We start from the raw sequence: 21,286 nt of genomic DNA, 5'->3' as shown, positions 1-21,286 counted from the left end.
CATACTTGTCTTTAACCCTCCACTTATTTTCAGTCTATCACCTCTCCATTGATACAGTGGAAAATGGCAAGACACATTAGAGAGAAAAGTGCCTATAAAGAGATGCTTATTAATATTGACATTAAAATATAATTCCTTGCCCCAAGGACAACTATGAAATCATTAAACTGAAAAGGGGTTTTATTTCCCTTCTAGCAGCTAACCCAGGGGAACATTTTTTTATTTCAATAGCTGATCTAGTGAAAATAGCATGTTTATTTCAGATTATTGAAAAAAGGCAAGTTAACAAAAAAATAGAACTCAGAAGATCACTTCTAATTGAATAAAGACCTATACAATACCCAGTTTGTATTTCATAGCATAGGAAACAGAAAAATATAAAATAATTTCTGATCTCAACGTGGGAGATAAGCTGCCTCTATGAATATATGAACGCATATCACTAACACTGCAGAAACAACACACAAATAGATGCCATTTAAAAGATTTCATGGTATAACATGTAACCCAACCTGTGAGAATATATTTGTTAAGAGAATGGATTCTGGAATCAAGCTGACCTGAGTTTTAAATACGAGTCTTTTGACCGTGGATAAGTAACTACCTTTCTAAATTTCAGTTCTCAGTTCCCAATTTTGGGGGTTAGATTAAATAAGAGAACGTATGTATACATTTTTACACCAGTTATTATCATATAGCCTCTTTGTGCCTTGGTTTCCTCATCAGTATAATTAATTAATAGTACTGTACCTCACAGGGTGATCCCAAGAATTAAATGAGTTAATAGAACAGTACTGGGAACATAGCACGTGCCTGCTGAATAATTAGCTATTAGTGGTGGTAGTAGTGGTGTTTGTGGGATCATAGGATACCAGAGCTGAAAAAGAATTTAGAGACATTCTAGACAAACTGTTTTATAAATAAGGAAACCAAGGCCCGAGAGTGGTGAGGAGGAGCCCCTGGTCCTATCGCCAGCGCGGTGTCTTTTAGAACAGCGCTTCTCAAGTGGCCTCCGAGGGCCCCCAGTCACTCTACTTTTATTTATGTATTTGAGTTGCGAAATAAGAAAAAATGGTCAAACATGAAAAATGCATGAAAGTGACTGCTTTAAACCCGTGCTTGTGGGATATGATTTGAGAACCATCTCTTAAGGTATTTCTTAAAAGGATAGCTGTCAGGACCGCACCTCAAAATACTGAATCTCAGCCTGCGGATACGGGTGGGGGAACCTTACTGTTTCCAGCCAGCATCCCAGGTGATAGGTATTTGCATAGATGTTCCAAGGACTGCTAAGGCCATATTACTTCTTATGTGGGATTGTTTCATGGTTGAGAAGAATCTGTGTTCCTATCCTTAAACTATAATTCATTAATTTTACTAATTCAGACAGCAACATGAGTGACTTTTGAGTTTTAAGAGTATAGAGAATCACCCGCTCTCTCCAAAGAACAGTGGGGCAAAGCCTCTTGGCCTCGAGCGCATGGGACTGTTTGAATACCAGTTGTGCTCTAACCTAGCTATGTGACCTGGGACAATGAAATCCCTCAATTTTTCTGGGACTCAGTTTCTGGCTTTTAAATGAGGAACAAGGGCATGAGCAATCATTTTTAATCTAGGATTCATAAACTTCAAACCTTTCCAAGATGGAACTCCAAATTATACCTCTTTGTGCCTTATCTGAATTCCTGAGAAAAGGTTCCCCAGCTTTCATCTGCTTCCCACAGAAGCTACTGACCCCTCACAAAGATAAGAGATACTAAATTAGGTAACTTTGGAGGCCTCCTTTAGCTTGGAAAGTCATGTACTCCATACGGTACTTCCTCGGGTTGCATCTTGTGGAGTAATTCAGGAATGTCTTAACTAAAGGAGGTTGTATAGAATGAGAGAAATAGACTCTGTAGGCATAAGCTTGGTAACTTTTATTTGTGGGAAAGAAAGTGGATTGATAGTACATTTTTGCCTCGTGCCCACAGTAGTTCCTTTAGCTGAAATCATTCCTTTGCAGCTTATGCCCTTTCCGCCTTTGCATTAGGTGGCAACTTGTACTCTGCCCACAAACCTTAAGTTTGTTTGCTTGGGGTGGTTCTCGTGTCACAGAAACACATGACTTAGGACGTTACTGTCAGTTTTTAAAAAATTTCCTCTTGGACATTTTGTTCTACTCTTACAGTCCCCATAGTTTTCATTGAAATCCTTCTGGCACGTGTACTCAGCATAATAATTCCTCTATTTACAGAATGTTTTGCTTTGTTTCTAAAAAATGTACCAAGGCTTGTTTTAAATTGCAAACTCACATGTACCTAAGGAAAGGGTCAGATATTTGGGAAGAGGATGAATCAAACTTCAGAAACTTGTTAGCTAGAAGACAGTTATGCCGCAGCTTTTAGTGGCTGTTTTAATGTAAGGAGGAATCCAAATATTGAAATTATTCAAATTAGTTTCCATTTAACTTCTTCCTTCTGTTGCCTTCATTGTGGTGATGTTTTTCCTTCATCTGGGGGAATTTAATTAAATATGACTTTGCTGATTTTTAAAAACCTTTTATCTTTAGACATATATTGAGTGGTTATTTGTCTTTCTCAAAATACTTTGAGGCAGGTGGCTAGCGCAGCCATGCTAAAGCACTGAGTATTTAAATGTGGCATTTAATTGTCATTTAGTCTTTATAAATCCACCAGTTGGGTTTTATTATGATTTCCTTTAACACATGTAGAAATTGAACCTAAAGTAGATTAGGTTACTTGCTCAACATGTGTGAGTTAGGATGTGGCAGGGCCTGGACTAAACTTGAGCCGTGTACCCCTAGAATCAGTGCTGTGACTCCTACAGCAAACTAACTGCTTCAAAGGAGCATCTCCCAGATTCCAAGCCAAAGGCTCCCTCTGCTCTAACAAACCTTCTACAATGATCGATATCCATCAGAGAAGCTGAGTTTTTCATAACATTATCCGTGCTTTCTGAACACTATTCAATGTACCATAATGCTTAGGAAGCATTATGATCTGTTGAACTGAACATAATGATCTACAACTTGACTTCCTAAATTCTCTCCCAAATGTCATTGGAAAGACACCAATGCAAGCCAAGGAAGTAATGAAGCGGGGGGAGCACAAAGCCAGGATTTACATTCTATCTCCCCCGGGAGCCCCTGATGCCTTTCATGGTGAGATGCCAGTTAAGCTTTCTGGGCCTCCAGGTCTATCTCTGTAAGTAGGCTTAATGATACATGTCTCCTGGGGTTATGGCAGAGACCATATATGAAAATTTTTTATTAATTGCATTTTTTCAAAAGTGTTGTTATTTTTCAGCCCTATCAGAAATTAAACATCGTTATATCAGTGTAATGCAGAAATTACTTTATTATCATATACCCTCCAAGTGGTAAGGTGTGGAGATTCCAATGTGTTGGTCAGATAACAATTTGTAAGTTTCCTTTTACTTCTTTGAACCAATTTTTTTATATAAATTACTAATAAAATGGAATTGGCCAGAATCTCCCTTCATTTTCTCTGCTCTTTAGGTGTATATACTCAGATCCGGAGTATTCTAATACTATTATTACAAATTTGAATACTAATTTAGTCAATTCTGTATTTTTTTATTTTGTAAGTTATGTATAAAAGAAGGGCTAGATTGTTCAGAACAGTTGCCACTTCTTGCCGTGTTTCTCCATCTTGAATGGCTTTAATTTACATTGTTGCTTCATAATGAAAAAATATTGCTGCTCAGTCTGATTCCAGCATTTATACCTGCAAAGGTGTCAGTGGTATCATTGCCACTAGAGCTTACATGTCATGACTAAGTCATTTTGCTTTCCAAAGATGGGACTGAAGGTCCAAAAGAAAGTATGAAAGCATAGTGGGAAAGGAAGAAAATTAAGAGTAAAAAGCAAGAGTGTAACTCCTAAATTAAAAATGCCACCTTCTGTGGCAGCCCAGACATGTTTTCTATAAGCAGAAAGGCATCTGCTATTTTATTAATTCATTTGGGAGCCTCATGAGTGGAAAATGCCCAGGACAAATGTGCAGAAAGTAGATGAAAATGTGTAGTGCAGCTAAGAGGCAAGGGAGGCTTTGCTGTCAGAGGCCTGTATTTGAGTGCAGACTTAACACACAGTAGCTGTGTGACCTTAGTCAAGTTCCTTCACCCCTCTGAGCCTCCAGTTGTTCATTTGTGAAATACAGAGAATATGTCACAGGGATCTGAGGATTGGATGTGATCATGCAGCGTAAACCCTTAATGAGCACAGTGCGTGACGCATTGTGAATATTTGGGCTTAGGCTCAAGTCTGAGATGCATGTGTGAGCTGGTACCACTGGAGGTAGAATGGTAGAGGGCATAGTGGATTCAGTTATGACTTTGGCTCCCCTTCCACTACATATTTTCATTCCACAGTTGAAAATCTGTGTATTTGGAGGGCTGACGAGTAACATGAATTTTCAACTTAATGGGGGCTGTCACCCTAAGCCCTGAGTTGTTCAAGAGCCCACTATACTTACGCCTTTGCCTGAATACTTTTCTCACCAAATTGTTCTCAGATTCTTAAATCTGTTGGCAAGGCCAAGAAGAAACCAAGATTGTGTTATGGGAGACTCGTCGGAGATAACCTAGTGCAGCAAACATACGAGATCCCAGCTTACTGTGGGAAACGGTGACGTCTTTAAAGACAAGATGGAGGAAAGATAAGTCTGCAAAGCCAAAGTGGACTGATCAAAGATGTAATAGTACAAAACGAATTTTTTACGTTGTATATTATTTTAAGACCTAATGGGCTGTAGCAATTGTTGGCTATGTTAGTCAGGTGGGAATTGAAGTGCTAGGAGCGTCGGATGGCAGAGCTGGGGCTGTGTGTAGGGAAGGGACATGAGGAAACCTAGAAATCTGTATGCTTGGAAGTCAGTTGCCAGTATTGCTCTCAATACAGACTGAGTGTTTACGAAGTGTTTGACACATTCCCTTATTCAATTCTAGACTATTTGAAGACATGGGTACTTTTATCTCTGATTTACAGATGAGAGACACCAAAGTGAAGAGTTTAGATCTGTTTCAGATTCCCTGGTTCCAAACCTGGTGCTTGTTCCATTTATTCTACGATGATTGATGAAAATCTATTAGATATATTTTTAAAGCTTTTAAGAGAAGCTAGGTAAATATTTGAGGCATTTCAAATGTTCAGCCCTAGGTAAGTGGGTTAAGTTCTATCACAGAATTGAATTTTTCTAAAATGTTTAAGTTATAAAGTACTTTCATCCCATAAGTAGCATTCTTTTGACATTTTGCTGATTTTCTAAGAAAAATGTAGAACAGTACTTCTCTTTTTTAAAATTATATTTTATTGACTATGCTATTACAGTTGTCCCAGTTTTCCCCCTTTGCCCCGCTGCACCCAGCACCCCCACTCCCTCAGGCAGCTCCCCACACTGTTCATGCCCATGGGTCATGCATAAGTTCTTTGGCTACTCCATTTCCTATGCTGTATTTTACATCCCCGTGGCTATTCTGTAAACACCAGTTTGTACTTCTTAATCCCCTCATCTCTTCACCCATTCCCCCCACAACCCCTCCCATCTGGCAACCGTCAAAACACTCTCTGTATCCATGATTCTGTCCCTGTTCTTCCTGCTTGCTTAGTTTCTGTATTAGATTCACTTGTTGATAGATGTGTATTTATTGCCATTTTGTTGTTCATAGTTTTGATCTTTTTCTTAAATAAGTCCCTTTAATGTTTCATATACTAATGGTTTGGTGTTGATGAACTCCTTTTGTTTTTTCTTGTCTGGGAAGCTCTTTATCTGCTCTTCGATTCTGAATGATAGCTTTGCTGGGTAGAGCAATCCTGGCTATAGGTCCCTGCTTCCCATGACTTTCAATATTTCTTGCCAATCCCTTCTAGCCTGCAAAGTTTCTTTTGAGAAATCAGCTGACAGCCCCCTGTAGGTAACTACCTCCTTTTCTCTTGCTGTTTTTAAAATTCTCTCTTTATCTTTAACTTTTGGCATTTTAATTGTGTCTTGGAGTGGGCCTCTTTGCATCTATCTCGTTGGGCACTCTCTGTGCTTTCTGGACTTGCATGTCTATTTCCTTCACCAAATTAGGGACATTTTCTATCATTATTTTTTCAAGTAGACTTCCAATTTATTTCTTTTTCTCTTCTCCTTTGGCCACCCCTGTGATGTGAATGTTGTAATGCTTGAAGTTGTCCCTTATGCTGCTTATACTATCCTTGTGTTTTTGGATTCTTTTTTCTTCTTGTTCTGATGGATTGTTTTTTTGCTTATGTTACACATCATAAATTTGTCTCTCAGTTTCATCATCTACTCTACTGTTGTTTCCCCGTAAATTGTTCTTTATTTCAATTAGTGTGTCCTTTGTTTCTGACTGGATCTTTTTTTAATGCTCTTGAGGTCCTCACCAATTTCTTTAAGCATCCTTATAACCAGTGTTTTGAACTCTGTATTTGACAGATTGCTTATCTCCATTTTGTTTAGTTCTTCTTCTGGAGTTTTGATCTGTTCTTTCATTTGGGCCATGTTTCTTTGTCTCCTTGTTTTGGCAGCTTCCCTATGTTTGTTTCTATGTTATTAGGTAGAGCTGCTTTGACTCCGTGTCCTGGTAGCATGGCCAAATGTAGTAGGTGTCCTATAGGGTCCAGTGGCACAGCCTCTCCTATCACCCAAGCTGGGTACTTGAGGTACCCCCTTCATGTGGGCTGAGTACACCCTCCTCTGTGTGTTGCTGTTGGCAGATCCATGGGACAGATTTACCCAGGTCAGTCAGCTGCCATACCAGCTGCCATACCACAGACTGGCTCTGACCACTGACCACCAACCTCTTTGGAGAATCAGCTGTACAGGGGCAGGATGGTGGTGCTCTGACTTGGTCTGTAGTTGTCCACTGAGTGTGCAAGCTCTGGAGTTTCCCAGGTGGTGCAGGCCAAGGTTAGCCCCAACTTGTGTTCCACCCGGGGCCACCCTGCATGAGCTATAGAACAGTCTGAGATGGCTGCTACTTGTGCTGGGATTGAAGATTCCCAGGTGAAGCCAAGCTTTGAATCTAGGTTGGGTGCTGCTAGTGTTGGGCCTGGGGCTCACTGAGGACAGTTGTTTCTTGTTTGAGAGGATCTAGGAAGTTGTGATGCATGATCCAAGACCAGTTATTTATATGGAAAAGCAGCTTGGGTGGGTCCATAAGTTGGGTGGGACAGAGCCTCTGGGGATCTCCAAGGCATGTCAAACAGTGTTAGCCAGACTGATGGAGTCTCAAATATGGCACCAACTTGAAGGCTCTGTTGGGGGAGGGTTTAGCAAAGGGGCAATGGCCTCTGCTTGCCTTGATGCCAGACACTTCAGTTCCTCCCTGTGTGCCACCGGGACCTCTCTAGCTGCTTCCCCAGCGCTGGAGCTCAGAGGGAGTGAGTCTGAGTAGGTGAGTCCCTGTGTGGGTTCTTTAACGGGGACTGCTTGGAACTCCAGAAGTTTCTTCCACTGACTTGATGCTCACTAGTGTTTCCAGCCAGAAGTTGTGGAGACTCATCTTCCTGGCACTGGAACCCTGGGCTGGGGGTCCTGGTGAGGGGCTGGGACTCCTCACTCCCAAGATACTGTTCCTGAATTTTTATCCACCACATGTGGGTGAGGGACCAGCCTGTTCTGTGTCTGTGCCCCTCCTACCAGTCTGGATGGATGTGGTTTCCTTAATTCTGTAGTTGTCAGACTTCCATTCAACTCAATTTCTGACAGTTCTGAGTGATGGTTGTTCTATGCTTTTTGTAATTTTGATGTGGTTGTATGAAGAGGCAAGCCATGTCTGCATACACCACCATCTTGCCCAGAAGTGGAATAGTACTTCTCAAACTTCAGCACTCATAAGAATGAACTGGGGAGTTGTTGAGTAAAAATCTGTGTGTCTGGTGTGAATGAAAATTTATATTTCAAGTAGGTTCCCTGGTAATGTTGACAAATTACTTTGAGAACCACTGGCAAGAAAAATATATTGTATTCCTGATTATATGGAGGAACAAGTAGGAAAATACACCTGGAAGAGAATTCCAAGATTACAGATGCAAACTGTAATTCACATCATGTTTCCAAAACTCCCATAACTGATTTTGGAGTCAAGAAGATTTTTATTATCACTTTATTTTCAGAGATTGCTTTGATTACAAAGGGAAATCAAGAATAAAAAATCATTATATATGTAAATATAGAAATCTTGTGTAAAACAACATATTAATTGATATGTATGGCTTATCTTACGGTTTTTTTCCCTTTTTTTTGGTCTCTGTAGGTGGCAAATCTTCCAAAAGACTATAAAATAACCCTCAAGTATGTCCCCGGGATGGACATTTTGGTATGTAAACTGTACATTTCTGAATTTCATTTTAGTAGCTGATAAAAGAGATGGGATCATCTTATTGAGATAGGAAATTACCTGACATTTAGAAGTTTGCTAATTGTCTCATAAACCTACAGTCCCAAAGTAAATAAAATCAGCTTCCTAGGAGCTAGCCACAAATTTCTCTTTTCTTTAGCCTCTCCCCAAAAAGCCTTGAGTATAAAATTATGTAAAGCCTTTTTATACCTGAAACAGTCTGAGAGGGGAAGAGGAACTGGATGAAAGAAGGTGAAGGGATTGGCCAAAAACATATATACAAAACACATGGACACAGACAACAGTGTGGCGACAGCCAGAGGGAGAGTGGGATATGGGGTAGGTGGAGGTAGGCAGAGGGGGCCGAAAATTGGGATGGAGAGACTTTGCTTGGGGCAGTGGGCACAGGATGCAGTGCACAGATGATGTTTTGTTGAGTCATACACTTGAAACCCCTATGGTTTTGCAAACCAATGTCACCCCAATAAATGCAATTAAAAAATAAGAAATCAAAAAAAGTCCTCTATAAATCTCTTTTCTATTTAATTTTAGAACACATAATATTTATCTCTGAATTTGTTAACGGTGTGATAGATTCTTAGAGCCTTACCATCAAAATACGAGGTTCTGATTACAAATGCTCCTTTGTTACTGTAACCAAGAAATTTTAATTATTTTTCATTAGATAGTGTCAGAATTCATATAAGAAGAGCTATTTCAAGCCTAGGAAATGTAAGGACTGTGTACCCATCACATAGATTTTCAAACCTGACCAAATGCAATATTTGCCTCAAATATATTTTTAGATAATGAAACATATTTTTAGATAATGAAACATTATAAATATAACTAAATTCCCTTTATTCCCCTTTTCCATGTCCATTAGCTTCCACTCTGTTTCTTAGGGACCGTTTTTCTCTTAGGTACAAGTATTGTGAGCTGGAATATTTTATTCCAAGGCATGTTTTGAGGACTTGGCGTGAGGACAACTTCCCCTGCAGTTGTGTGGAGCAGTACGGGGCGCAGGATCCCCCATGGTCTCATAGTGTTACTGCAAACCGTGCATCCGTACCTAAAATATTATTTTTCCTATTTTCATATTTTATGTTAATACTATTATACCATATATACTACTTTGCAACTTGCTTATATTGCAGCATGCCTTTGAGACATAACTAGTGTTGTTCCGTGTTGATTCATTTTAACTACTATATTGTATTGAGTTAATTTAAAACCATTTGGGTTATTCTACTCTGCAAGTAGACACCTTCCCTTAATTTACCAAGTATTTATTACACATCTACCTTGGGCAAGTTGTCTTAGGCTTTAAGTCATTTCTGTGGATGAGTCAATTAAAATTATTACCAATTTAAGTGTGTTAAGCACATTACTAAGAGCTTGTGCTTAAAACGTGTTGCAGACTACAAGGTTTTTAGTTCAAGAGAATGCCAAAGGCATATTTCCTTTCCCTAGTAAAGTGAGGCTTTTAGCATGAACTGTCTAAAGTTCCTTAGAATTCCTTTGAACATGTATTTTCATGTTGGACCAGTTATCCTCAAGTCTGGGTCATGTCTGTCCTGTTGAATTAGGGGCAGTTTGCGGGAGATGGGAATGTAAAACCAGAGCATCCTTAAAGTTAATAAATCTACTCATTCAGTCACTCAGGTAGTATTTGTTTAGGAAAAACTGTGTACACACACTTCACCAGACACTTTAGGACATAAATATATGTCGATTTAGCGTCATGTTCTAAAGCTTTAATGATAATTGTGGAGGAATTATTGGGCCTTTTTCAAAATGATTTCACATATTCGTCTCTTTGGATGGTTGGAAAAACCCTGTGAGGGAGGCGGGATAGCTGAGATGACTCCTGTTTTACAAATAACACACTACGGTTTACAACCCAGAGGTATTTTACCAAAGGTTATGCACCTAGAGAGTGAGCATCCAAAAAAGAAACTTCAGGTCATGAGATTTAACCCTGGGTCACAGAATGTGGTTATCTAAATAATTACACTAATGAGGGAGATTGTTCTAAGTGAAGCATCTAAGTAGTAAATGTTACCAAACCACACAGGAAATACTTTGGGTTCTTGTCTTCGAAATAAAAGAACTTAGATCAGGGGCACCAATAACAAAATTAAGGTTTATTTCAGCTCTTCAGCAGGTGGAAACTCAGGGGATCAGAACCAAAGAGTCATGCCTGGTGAGTGCTCAGGCTTTTTATGGGGGCGAGGGTGTAGGAATAGCCTCTTCCATTTTGGCGCAAGTTTCTACGGCTATTGGGCACTAAAGAATGGCCATTCTTATCTTCTCCCCGCAGGCACGCTCTGGTCTTGTTTGTCCGAGTTCCAGTTAGCATGAAGGGCAGAATGGTCCTTGTACTTTAGCATATCCCATTCAAGTCAAATAAACAGCATGCCTGTGGTCTTGTTTTTCTCCTTTAATTTCTGTGACTAAGCTCAATTAAAGATAGTTGTTTATCTTGTGTTTCTTAACAAAATTCCTATATATTTTTGACTTGGCAGCAATTTATTTTCCCTTTCCTGTCTCATTCTCTCCTAAGAGATTTCATACTCAAAAATCTTTATGGGGTTAAGGGGTGGTGGTCTCTTCTTCTGTAGCTACTACCTGCTAGGAAGGGTCTTAAAACTGCCTTAGTGAGTAGAAAACTCTTCCTTCCCTTTCTAGTCTAGTGGATTGGTCAGAAATATGAAGTTGTTGCCAACCATGTGTGATCATGATTTTTGCCTGGATGGCCACAATCCTGGAGTTACTGAAATTTTTTAGATATAATAGGAGGCTAGGGCCAAAAATTAGGGTACAGAGCCCTATAAGAAGGAGAGTTAAAATGGTCAAGAAAAGAGACCATAACCATTGTCCCCGCGTTTGGTCTAAGGAGGCATTTACCAGTCCTGTCAGTAATTGGGTTTCTTGGAGGGTTTTTAACCAAGAGGCATGATTAGGAATTTCGGTTATACAAGTTTCAACCTTAGCTGAGTTGTTTATGTAAGTGCAATAGAGAATGTTAATGATTGCACAAACACTGCCTTCTCAGGCTAAGAGATAATCAATTATGTAAGACATTTGCTAGCAAGTCTAAATATTCTTGTATTTCCTTTAAAGCTTCCCATATCTTGTTAGATAATTTTTATAATTTGGTGGCAAAATTGGACACAGTGAATTCATGTTCAACGTAACCTGCCCAAGGGATGAAAAAGGTAAATTCCTTTCTGCCCCAGCAGAAGATATTTTCTAATAAACCTCTTCTAGTTCGAACGTGTGTATTGGTATGATTATAGAGAGTTAATCTGAGAATGATACAACCTAGGGTGCATTGTCCATAAATAAGATAGGGGCTTAGACATTGAGTTGTCAAGTATCCAGTGGCTGTAGGGCAGATAGAGCTCATATAGATCTCAGAGGAATATCCACATGAGAAAGCTTGACCTTCAAGGGCACAGCTGGTGGTGGAGGTGTCCTACATGAGGTTTAATATCAGTGCAGAAGGAAGATTTGGAGGGTAATCAGGATCTAAAGTATAATTATCAGAGCGTGAGTAAGATGGTAGCCTTAAGTGTGGCCCATGTGGAATAAGCAAACATAGAAACATTGGGATTAAAAGGGTTATGTTTGTAAAAGACAGTATAAAAACAAGAGGTTGAATTTAGAGTGTGTGGTTGTACCAGTATGAAAGGTATGGCTATATAGGGCTCTTTAAGAGTAAAAGATATAAAGCTACCAAACAATGAGTTATTTGCTATTCTAGTCTCATTATAGGCTAAGGGGAGAGATTCCTTTTCTTGTGGAGATACGGCATGTCTAGCCATTGTTTAGTTGTCTGTTTGCCCCATTGGTTATTGCCCTTGATAGTCTTATTAGAGAGTTGTCTTTCTATGGCTCCCCTTTTGGTCGTCTTATTCTAGTATTTTCTCCCTGGGTTTCTCTAAAAAGGGAAGTTAGGATAAGTAAAAAGAGCATGTTATTTACCTGTTTTCTGAAGAGAAGCTTTAAATCTTTGAGAGGTTCACAGGAGTATTGGGTGTTATCTTCTTTTTCAGAAGGGGGGTTTTGCTCTGTAATTGAAAAATAGCTTAACCTTGGAAATATGAATTTAAGACTTATATTCTCATACCTTAATAGCAGATGGAGAGGCTAAAATGACTTGGAAAGGTACTTTCCATTTTTCAGTTAATTGATTATTTGTTTCTTCTTCTTCTTGCCAGTGCTTAATGAAAACTAGAGTACCAGGTGGAATAGCGGGGCTGCTACTTTGATGCGGGTGGGGAATACTTTAGTCCCCCACTCCTACAGGGCTTGTTGGAATTTGTTACCCTTAATAATTTATTTGAGTTGTTATTATGTGTCAAAGTCAAAGAGTAAGTCAGAGGTTAGGAAAGGATGGCCGTAAGTCATTTTAAAGGGGATGATATTTAATGCAGTTCTCCGGGTGGCCTGAAGTCTCACAAGGGCAATGGGTAGTAAGGTTAAGCATTTAGGACCTATTTCCTGGCAAAGTTTAGCAAGTGTTCTTTTGAAAGATTGCTTTGCTCATTTGACTTTTCCAGAGGTTTGGGGTCTCCAAGAGGAATGGAGTCTGTATTTAATATCTAAGTCTGATTCTATGGCTTAAGAGACTTGCGTGGTAAAGGAGGGCCCATTGTCACTTTGAAGGAGTCAGGGGAGGCCACAGCTAGGAATTATTTCCTTTAGGAGTAGTTTGCAAACTGAGCAGAGGCTCTTTCTGTCCTAGTAGGAAAGGCTACGATTCAGCCTGTAAATGTGTCTATAAAGACTAATAAAAATTCGAATCCTTAGCAAGGGGGCATGTTGGTGGAGTCAATTTGCCAGTCCTCCCCAGGACCCAGGGTAGGTCCCTCGATGTTGAATAGCAGGTATTTACGGGGGTAGTTGACAATTCTTAGGATCATTCCTGAGATACAACTTGCAGGCCCAGGTTACCTGCTCAATGGTGTTAAGGAGGTTAGTATTTAGAAAAAGTGCTTGTAATAAAATATGGATGGTTTCTTGCCCAAAGTGGGTGCTTTGATGGAAGACATTATAGTTCTCCATAGTTGGAATTAGACTCTTACCCTGGTTTGAGGTATACCATCCTGAGGGATTTAATTCTAAACATAGCTCTTGGGCTACTGTTAGATCAGAATCTGACCTATAAAGGGAAGTGGATATTCCTGGAAAGAGAGGCTGTTGCAGGGTGGGCAGGGATGTGAAGGGTCATTGGGCTGCTATTTTAGCTTTGTTATCAGCCTGAGAATTTCCTATGGCTATATCACTGTCATTTTTTTGATGTCCCTTGCAATGAATAGTGGCTCTTTCTTTAGGTCTGTTAACTTGCCTCTAAGAGACAAATGATGAGGTCTTTATGTTTAATGGTAGAATTTTAGGCTGTTAGTAAACCTCATTCCTTCCAGAGTACTGCCTGAGCATGTAGGATGAGGAAGGCGACTTGGAATCAGTGTGAATATTTATCCTCTTTTTCTTCCCCTAGCTGTAGGGCTCAAATTAAAACAATTAGTTCAGCCTTCTGGGCAGAGGTACTAGGTGGTAGTTGTTGAGCCAAAATATTCTCCACCTAAGGAGACAATGGCTTATCCTGGTTTTCTGATTCCTAGATCTATGAAACTACTACCATCAGTAAACCAGGTATGGTCAGGGTTATGTAGGGGATTATCTTGTAGGTTAGGTCTAGAGAAAAATATCTCATTGATAATATAAATACAGTTATGTTTTAAGGGACATAGTTGTCTCTGGTAGAGGAATTAGGGGAACTAAGTTCAAGGTATTCTAAGTCCTAATGGTAATTTCAAGGGTGTTTAGCAGGAGGGCCTGATACTGTACGATTCTTCTTCTCAGGATTCATTTCTCTCTTTTTGTTTCTAATGCCGCTTGAATCTGAAATGGCATAAGGACCTCAGTAGGCTGATATAGAGTTAATTTAGGCGTCTTTTATTGATAAGGAGATCGCTGCCACAGCCCTAAGGCAGGCTGACCAGCCTCTAGCAACTGAACCAACTTCCTTTGAAAAGTAGGTCCTAACCTTTGTCTTAAAATTCTTGGGGCTATTATGCCATAATTAGGAATCCAAATGTGGCAAAATCCAGTTAGGCCAAAAATTCTCATAAGTGCCTCTTTGTAGCTGGCCTAATAATATTGGTGATGGCTTCCTTTCACTTGGGGTCAATCACTCTCTTTCCCTTGGTTATTTGGAAACCTAAATATTTAATAATGGCTTGTGGCTTTTATGCTTTCTGTAGAGAGATACAATATGCATGTTCTCCAGGAATGTTAACGTTTTAAGAGCATCCTTTTGTGAGATTTCATAAGAAGGGATAGCAATTAATAAGTAATCTATGTACTATAGAGGTATGCTGTTGGTGAGCTGGAGTTCCCTAAATTCTCTTTCCAGGGCCCTCCCAAATATATATGGCCTATTTATAAATCCCTGGGGTAGTTTGGTCCAGCAAAGTTGAGAGTTTCATTTATTTTTCTTATTGCTCCACTTGAATGCAAAAAGAAATTGGCATGAGGGATAGAGAGGAATACAAACAGAGAAGAAGGAGGCCCCTCCTGGTACTTGTGTGAGGAGAGTGTGAAGATTAGGCACAATGGGATGAATTGGGACATCATTGTTCACGGCTTTGAGGTCCTGGACAAATCTATAGGTACCATCTGGTTTTCATACAAGTGAAATGGGAGTATTGCATGGTGACTGGCCGGGGATAATAGTCTTGGCATCTTAGAGATTTTGTACAATCAATCTTAATCCTTTGCATTGAGTATAATTTTATGTAGGGATAACTTGATCCTGGTTTTATAGGAACTTCAATGGGGGAAACATTAAAAGCAAGACCTGGCTGAGTAGTGTCCCATACCTTTGGATCTAATTGCCCAAAGAAGGGAAAGAGGGAGGAGGCATTGCTCTCAAAAATTAATTAGGAAGGAGAGCTATGTGAGCTGTGCTCAAACCCTGTTTGGGTTCTAGGGGTTCAAAGAATCCTAGCCCCTAGCTTGTAGAGGAGGTCTCCATCTGATAATGAACAGGCCATTCTGAAATATATAAAAAAGAGTGTAGTCCTTTTTATGATTTAAAATTACAATTTAGGTGCTGGGTGAAATAGCTTAACTTAGGTAAACCATTAACACCAATAACAGAGCAAGTTTTGGAGGATAGGTTACCAACCTTGAAAGGAAGGACTGAGAAGGCAGCGCCTGTATTGAGAAGAAATGAGTAACTCTAACCTTCAACTTTCATTTGCACCTAAGGATCGAGGAAAGTGATGATTATTTCATCTTGGGCAGAGGCTCACAAACCTGTTGGGCACCATCAATCCAAGGGGGTCACTGGGTAGTCAGTTCCAGTTTCTTGGGATTTCTCTTATCTCTTTTTGCTCAAGAAAAGGGGCTCACAACACCTTTCCAGTGGCCTCCTTCCTTGCAATAAGCACAATGGTTAGCCCCAAAAAGTTCTTTTCCTTGTTGGGTTGAGGAGGTTGTGAGAGGTAAATCCCTTAAAGAGCTTATCCTGTTCAGCTAAGAGAATACAGGCCTGCTTCTCTCTTCTCTTATCCTTCCTGGTTACTTTTTCCTCCCTTTTTGTCTCTTCCTCTAAGCCTCTATCATTAAAAATTTTGGTGGCTTCCTCCACCAGTTTGAGAAAGGGAGTCTCAGCTCCTGCCTCTAATCTTTGTAGGTTTCTTCTTATAGCTGGGGCATCCTGAGTGATAAAGGTGTGATCCAAAATGATTTGCCCTTCCAGAGAGTCAGTGTATTCATATGTTTATGAAGGGCCTCAGTAAGTCTGCCAAGGAAGAGAGTGCGATTCCCTTGTGGTTCTTATGTGATTTCTCTAATTTTGTTGAAGTTCACAGGTTTCCTGACATTACTGGTCATCCCACAAGAGTTTGTCTGCATTTGTTGCATTTTCCTCGTCTGCTACTTCCCTAGCAGCTCTAAGAATCTACTCTTTTCATCCATATTACAGTAGCTGGTTAAGATAATCATAATATCTCCCCAAATAAGGGCGAAGGTGATGGTTAGAGAAATTTGTCCTTAAATTTTTGGGGGAGTCCTCATAGAATTGAATCAAGATTCTCCTGGCATTAAGCTAAGTGTTGGAGTGAGAAAGGAACTGGAACTGAATAGTTCCTTTCTCACCATTTGGGGCACCCCCATAAAGGACATTTAAAGTTTGGTTGCATTTTCTTCCCTGAACAGAGGCTCATGGGGAGGGAAAAGGTTGAGGTTAGAATGGGGTGAGGGATCAGAGGGAAGAGTGGCTGAGGAACAGGAGGAGGAGAAAGAGGATTCGGACAATGGGATGGCTGGTTATGGGAAATTAATAGAACATCCAAGGGGTCATCTTTATCTGAGGAGCAGGCAAGGGTAACTTTGAAGGGGCAGGAGTCAGTTTTGGAGCCAGCATTTCTTTTGTAATGGCAGAGAGGCATAAAGGCTTGTACATAGGGGATTTCATCCCATTTCCCTTCCCAGCAAAAGAGACTGAATTGAAGAATGGTATTATAGGAAAGAGAACCAGAAGGAGGCCATTTTTCCTAGTCCCCTAAGTGATAGATAGGCCAACCTTGTGTACAGTACCTAATAAGTCTCTTTTTCTTAAGACTATCAAGCTGGAAAGTTGATAGTCTCAAGACTATCAATTATTTAGGAGGCACCCTGAAAGGGTGTTAAGGGAGACAGAGCTCTGGCTGGACCCCATGGTTATGTTTGGAGGCAGCTCATAGAAGAGGAAAGAAGGGAAAAAGGACCTAGAGTCACTGAGGGAGGGTTTCTGTCCAGTTGGAAAAGAGGCCTAAACAGTTTTGGAGTTTAGACTGATTGTCATAAACAATGAAAGAAAGAGGAGGATAAAATAGTTCTGAGAGGTGGTGGAGAAAACAGGACAGAGTCTCAAAAAAGGAGTGTGGGTTTAAGAGGGGATCAAGGAAGTGTGTCCAGTCACAAAAACAACAGAAAGGAAAGGTTTTATGAGATCAGAGGTACAGATGGGAAGGAGACAGAGAGGGAGAGAAAAATCAATGTGAGAAGGAAATATAAATTGTTGCCTCTCATGTGCAATCTGACTGGGGACTGAACCTGCAACTCAAGCTCAGGGAGCGGACCCAAGAATGAAAAGAGGGGAGAAAAGGTCAGAGAGAAAAGACAAAAGAGGGAGAGAGACAAAAAAAGACAAATTGGAACCCACCAGGGCTACCCAATGCCTAAGTTGAAGACCTAGGTCTTTAGAATGGCAGAAGCTGTTGTGGTGGCCACTGAAACAAGAACAAAAATTAACAGTGATTGGTGTAATTTCAACCTGAAGGCAAGACACAGTTGCATGTGTAATGGTCTAAAATTATAAATCCAGTCCAAAGAATAATCAGAAGCCAAAAGAGAGGATGAGAGAGACCTTCTGATCAACAATAATAAGAAATAAACCTTAAATGGGCAAAAGGGAACTGGGGGATCATGGAAAAGGGTTGACCAGAATCTTGAAAGGACCTGAAGAGAAACCTTTTTGTGGCCACTAGGTCCTTCCTGACCCCAGGACCTGGATCAGTCTCCATCCTCAGTTCCTCAGGCCCACCTTCCTGTGGCAAACTGTAGTCCCATCTAGGTCGCCAAATCTTACTGGGCTGAATTGGAATGCCTTTGGGTACTTTTCCCTTGAAAGAAAACAATTTAAATCAAGGACACCAATAACAAAAGTAAGATTTATTTTAGTACTGCAGATGGTGGAAACTCTGGGGATCAAAACCAGAGAGTCCACACCTGCATGGGCGTGCTCGGGCTTTTTATTGGGGTGAGAGGTTAGGGGTGGGCTCTTACATTTCGGCATGAGTTTCTATGGCTATGGGCTGCTGATGAATAGTCGTCATTTTCTTCTCCCCACATGTGTACTCTGGTCTTGTTTGTTAGAGTTCAGGTTAGTGTTAAGAACAGAATGGTCCTTGTGTTTTGGCATATTCCATTAAAGTCATGTATTCAGGATGCATGTGGTCTTGTTTTTCTCCTTCCTTAAGCCCCATGAATAAGCTCAGTAGAAGATACTTGTTTGCCCTGACCACTGTGAGTCAGATGGTTGGGCATTGTTCTGCAAAACAAAGGGTTGCCCCTTTGATTCCCAGTCAGGGCACATGCTTGGGTTGCAGGTTCAGTCCCCAGTCAGATTGCACATGAGAGGCAACAATTTATATTTCCTTCTCACATTGATTTTTCTCTCCCTCTCTGTCTCCTTCCTATCTGTACCTCTGATCTCTCTAAAAGATAAGTACATTTTAAAAAGATAGTTGTTTATCTTTTGTTTAAAACAAGTTCCTATTTCTATTTGAGTTGGCAGCAACTTATTTTCCCTGTTCTGGCTCAATAAGGATGCACCCTGCTCTGGACTGGAGAAGGTTTCTGATTGCCAAACTCACTCAAAGAAATCATGCAACTCTTTGAAAAACAAGTGTTAAACTGAAAATATCAAAGTAGAGTACTACATACCGTTAAAATCATAGATGATGCTAAATCACAGATTTTGGTATTAGTAATAGCAAGAGCCAAACTTGTAAAATAAATATTACTCAGTGCTGCATGTTTTCTTCTTGTTTCTGTAATTGAGAGAAGTCCACTATTATTTGATCTTGGCACACCGTCCTGGCAAAGCTAGAATAACTCTGTTCTTGGCTACTACAACTGACAAGGAAAACAAGCCCTCACATAGGTCTCTGGGCAGAAACGGGTCTTAAGCTTTCTTTTACCTTCATTTTAAAATGGTGATCTCTGCCAAGACCAGATGAGTTTCCTGGTGGACAGGCCCCTCATTATTTGTCAGTGGTCAGAGTGCCTGCTGCCTTACCTTTTTTCTTTTAAACATTAAAGGGTGGAGTGAGAATCAAAATGAGTACTAGAAAAATTCTCTAGAGCCCAAACAATAAAATTCTTCATGAGGCCCTGGCTGGGAGAAAGCTCTAAAATAGAATACACTTTATTTTTTTGATTTTGTTTTAAAAATCAGATAGATACACCTGGAAAGGAGAGCTTACTTTTCTAAGGGCATTCCTGGAAAATTACCTAGCAGGTTCACTCTCCCAAATAGCAGGGTGTGATCAACCAGTTGGTATTTAGATCTAAGAATAATTACCAATTCTATTTTAAACTTCCTAAAGCTGTAATATTGCCAGGCTTAAGATTTCCTTTCAGTTCCTAACTTAAAAAGTCCTAAACACTTCTGAGCCTTTCCATTTACACGTACTAGCAATGTTATTGTGGAAAGAACACAAATTAATTTGCTGAATTTGTGCCACACATCTTCAGTCATTTTCAGGCTATAAAATGATATAAGCTATGAGTTGCTTGTGGTATTTGAGTAAAAAAATATTGATTGGTTTTTAATTAAAATAAATTCTGTACTCATCAGTTTTCTTTAACATTTTATTTGGAAATAATTTCAAATTTCAGAAAAGTTTGTAAGACTATCCAAAGAATACCCATATACTCTGTAATCCAAAGTCATCTATTTTTAACATTTGCGTCCTTTATTTTCCTAAATGTTTGCTTTCTTTGTACACATTTATGTTTTATTGTTTTTCAAAAGCTGTTGAGTAAGTTGTGTACATAGTATCTGTTTACCTCTAAGTACTTCAGTGTGTATTTCCTAAGTAAGTGATATTTGCTTACATAATCACACAGTGCAGTTGTCAGCTTCAAAAAGTTTAGGAATAACTACAATATTTCAATCTACTGGCTGTATTTCAATTTTTTCAACGTTTTTGGCATTTACTTTCTTCTAGTATGAGAACCGGTCTAGGATCATGATTTGCATTTTTATTTCCATTGTGATAGGCAGAATAATGGCTCCCCAAACATGTTTCCTGCTGTGAATATATTACCTGACAAGGCAAAAGGGACTTTGCAGAAGTACTTGTTAAGAATTTTGAGATGGGGGCAGTATCCTGGATCATCCAGAGGAACCCAGTCTAATCACTTGAACCGTTATACGAGGGAGGCAGGAGGGCCAGGGCCAGTTATTTGAAGATATTCCACTGTTGGCTTTGAAAATGGAAGAAGCGGCCATAAACCAGAATGCAGGTGACCTCTAAGAGGGATTCTCCTTTAGAGACTCTAGAAGAAACACAGCTCCATCAAACACCTTGACTTGTAACTACTAAAACCTATTTTGGACTCCTGACCTGGAGAACTATATGCATAAAATAAAAAATTTGTGCTGTTTTAAGCCCACTTAGTTCATGGAAATTAATACATCATGTCTCTTTAGCCTCCTTTAAGAGTTCTTAAGCCTTTCTTTGTATTTAGGAGTGTGAGATTTTTTTTTAGTAATACAGCCTTCCCCTTTCAATAAAATGTTTCTCTTTGAAACAGTTGATGTTTCTGAATGGTAGTATTAGGATGATGCAGTCGAAGCCTCTATGAATCATAAGTAATGATATGTAGTAATCAGGTTATCACATCTTGAGGCACATGATGACCATCTCCACTTTTTAGGGCTGTTTGTTTGATCACCTGGTTAAGTTGTTCCACTGTTTCTGTGTATTTAACTCACTAGCGACTAATAAGCAGTTTTTGGGGAGACAGAGGCCATGTACAATTCCTCATCATAGTTCTTCCCATAGATTTAGTATCTGTTGATGATTCTTACCTGAACCCATTTCCACTGTCACGTCCATTTTTAATTAAGTAATTTTTACTTAAGCTAAATGAAGCAGGGTTAAACATGTCACTGGCTGTAGTGTAATATTACTCTAACCATATGCCTTGCAGCCACTTTGCCTGTGCAACACCCTTCCTCAGGTATGTATGATTTCACTTCTCAACTATTCTCACCTCCTTTTCTCTGACCCTACTGCTCCTGGGCTCTTCCCATCCCCCTAGCCATTCCAGAATTCATCATTGG

The 21,286-nt window shown here is 39.8% G+C and overlaps 1 protein-coding gene across 2 annotated transcripts in view; it reads left to right on the top strand.

Moving 5' to 3' along the window:
* The window catches only part of KITLG (KIT ligand), a 91,408-nt gene that overhangs the window by 34,862 nt on the left and 35,260 nt on the right, over positions 1 to 21,286 (top strand). For both annotated transcript variants that reach the window (XM_054580179.1, XM_054580178.1), the window contains exon 3: positions 8,287 to 8,349. In XM_054580179.1, coding sequence (XP_054436154.1) covers positions 8,287 to 8,349 — 63 coding nt within the window. The remainder of the gene's footprint in view (positions 1 to 8,286; positions 8,350 to 21,286) is intronic.

The sequence above is a fragment of the Pteronotus mesoamericanus genome, unplaced genomic scaffold (genome assembly GCF_021234165.1).
Source record: "Pteronotus mesoamericanus isolate MK-2021 breed Mesoamerican mustached bat unplaced genomic scaffold, CSHL_Meso_final contig_56, whole genome shotgun sequence".
Taxonomy (NCBI): Eukaryota; Metazoa; Chordata; class Mammalia; order Chiroptera; family Mormoopidae; genus Pteronotus; species Pteronotus mesoamericanus.
The sequence above is the reverse complement of the archived record's forward strand: the minus strand, read 5'-3'. Positions and strand labels throughout refer to the sequence as shown.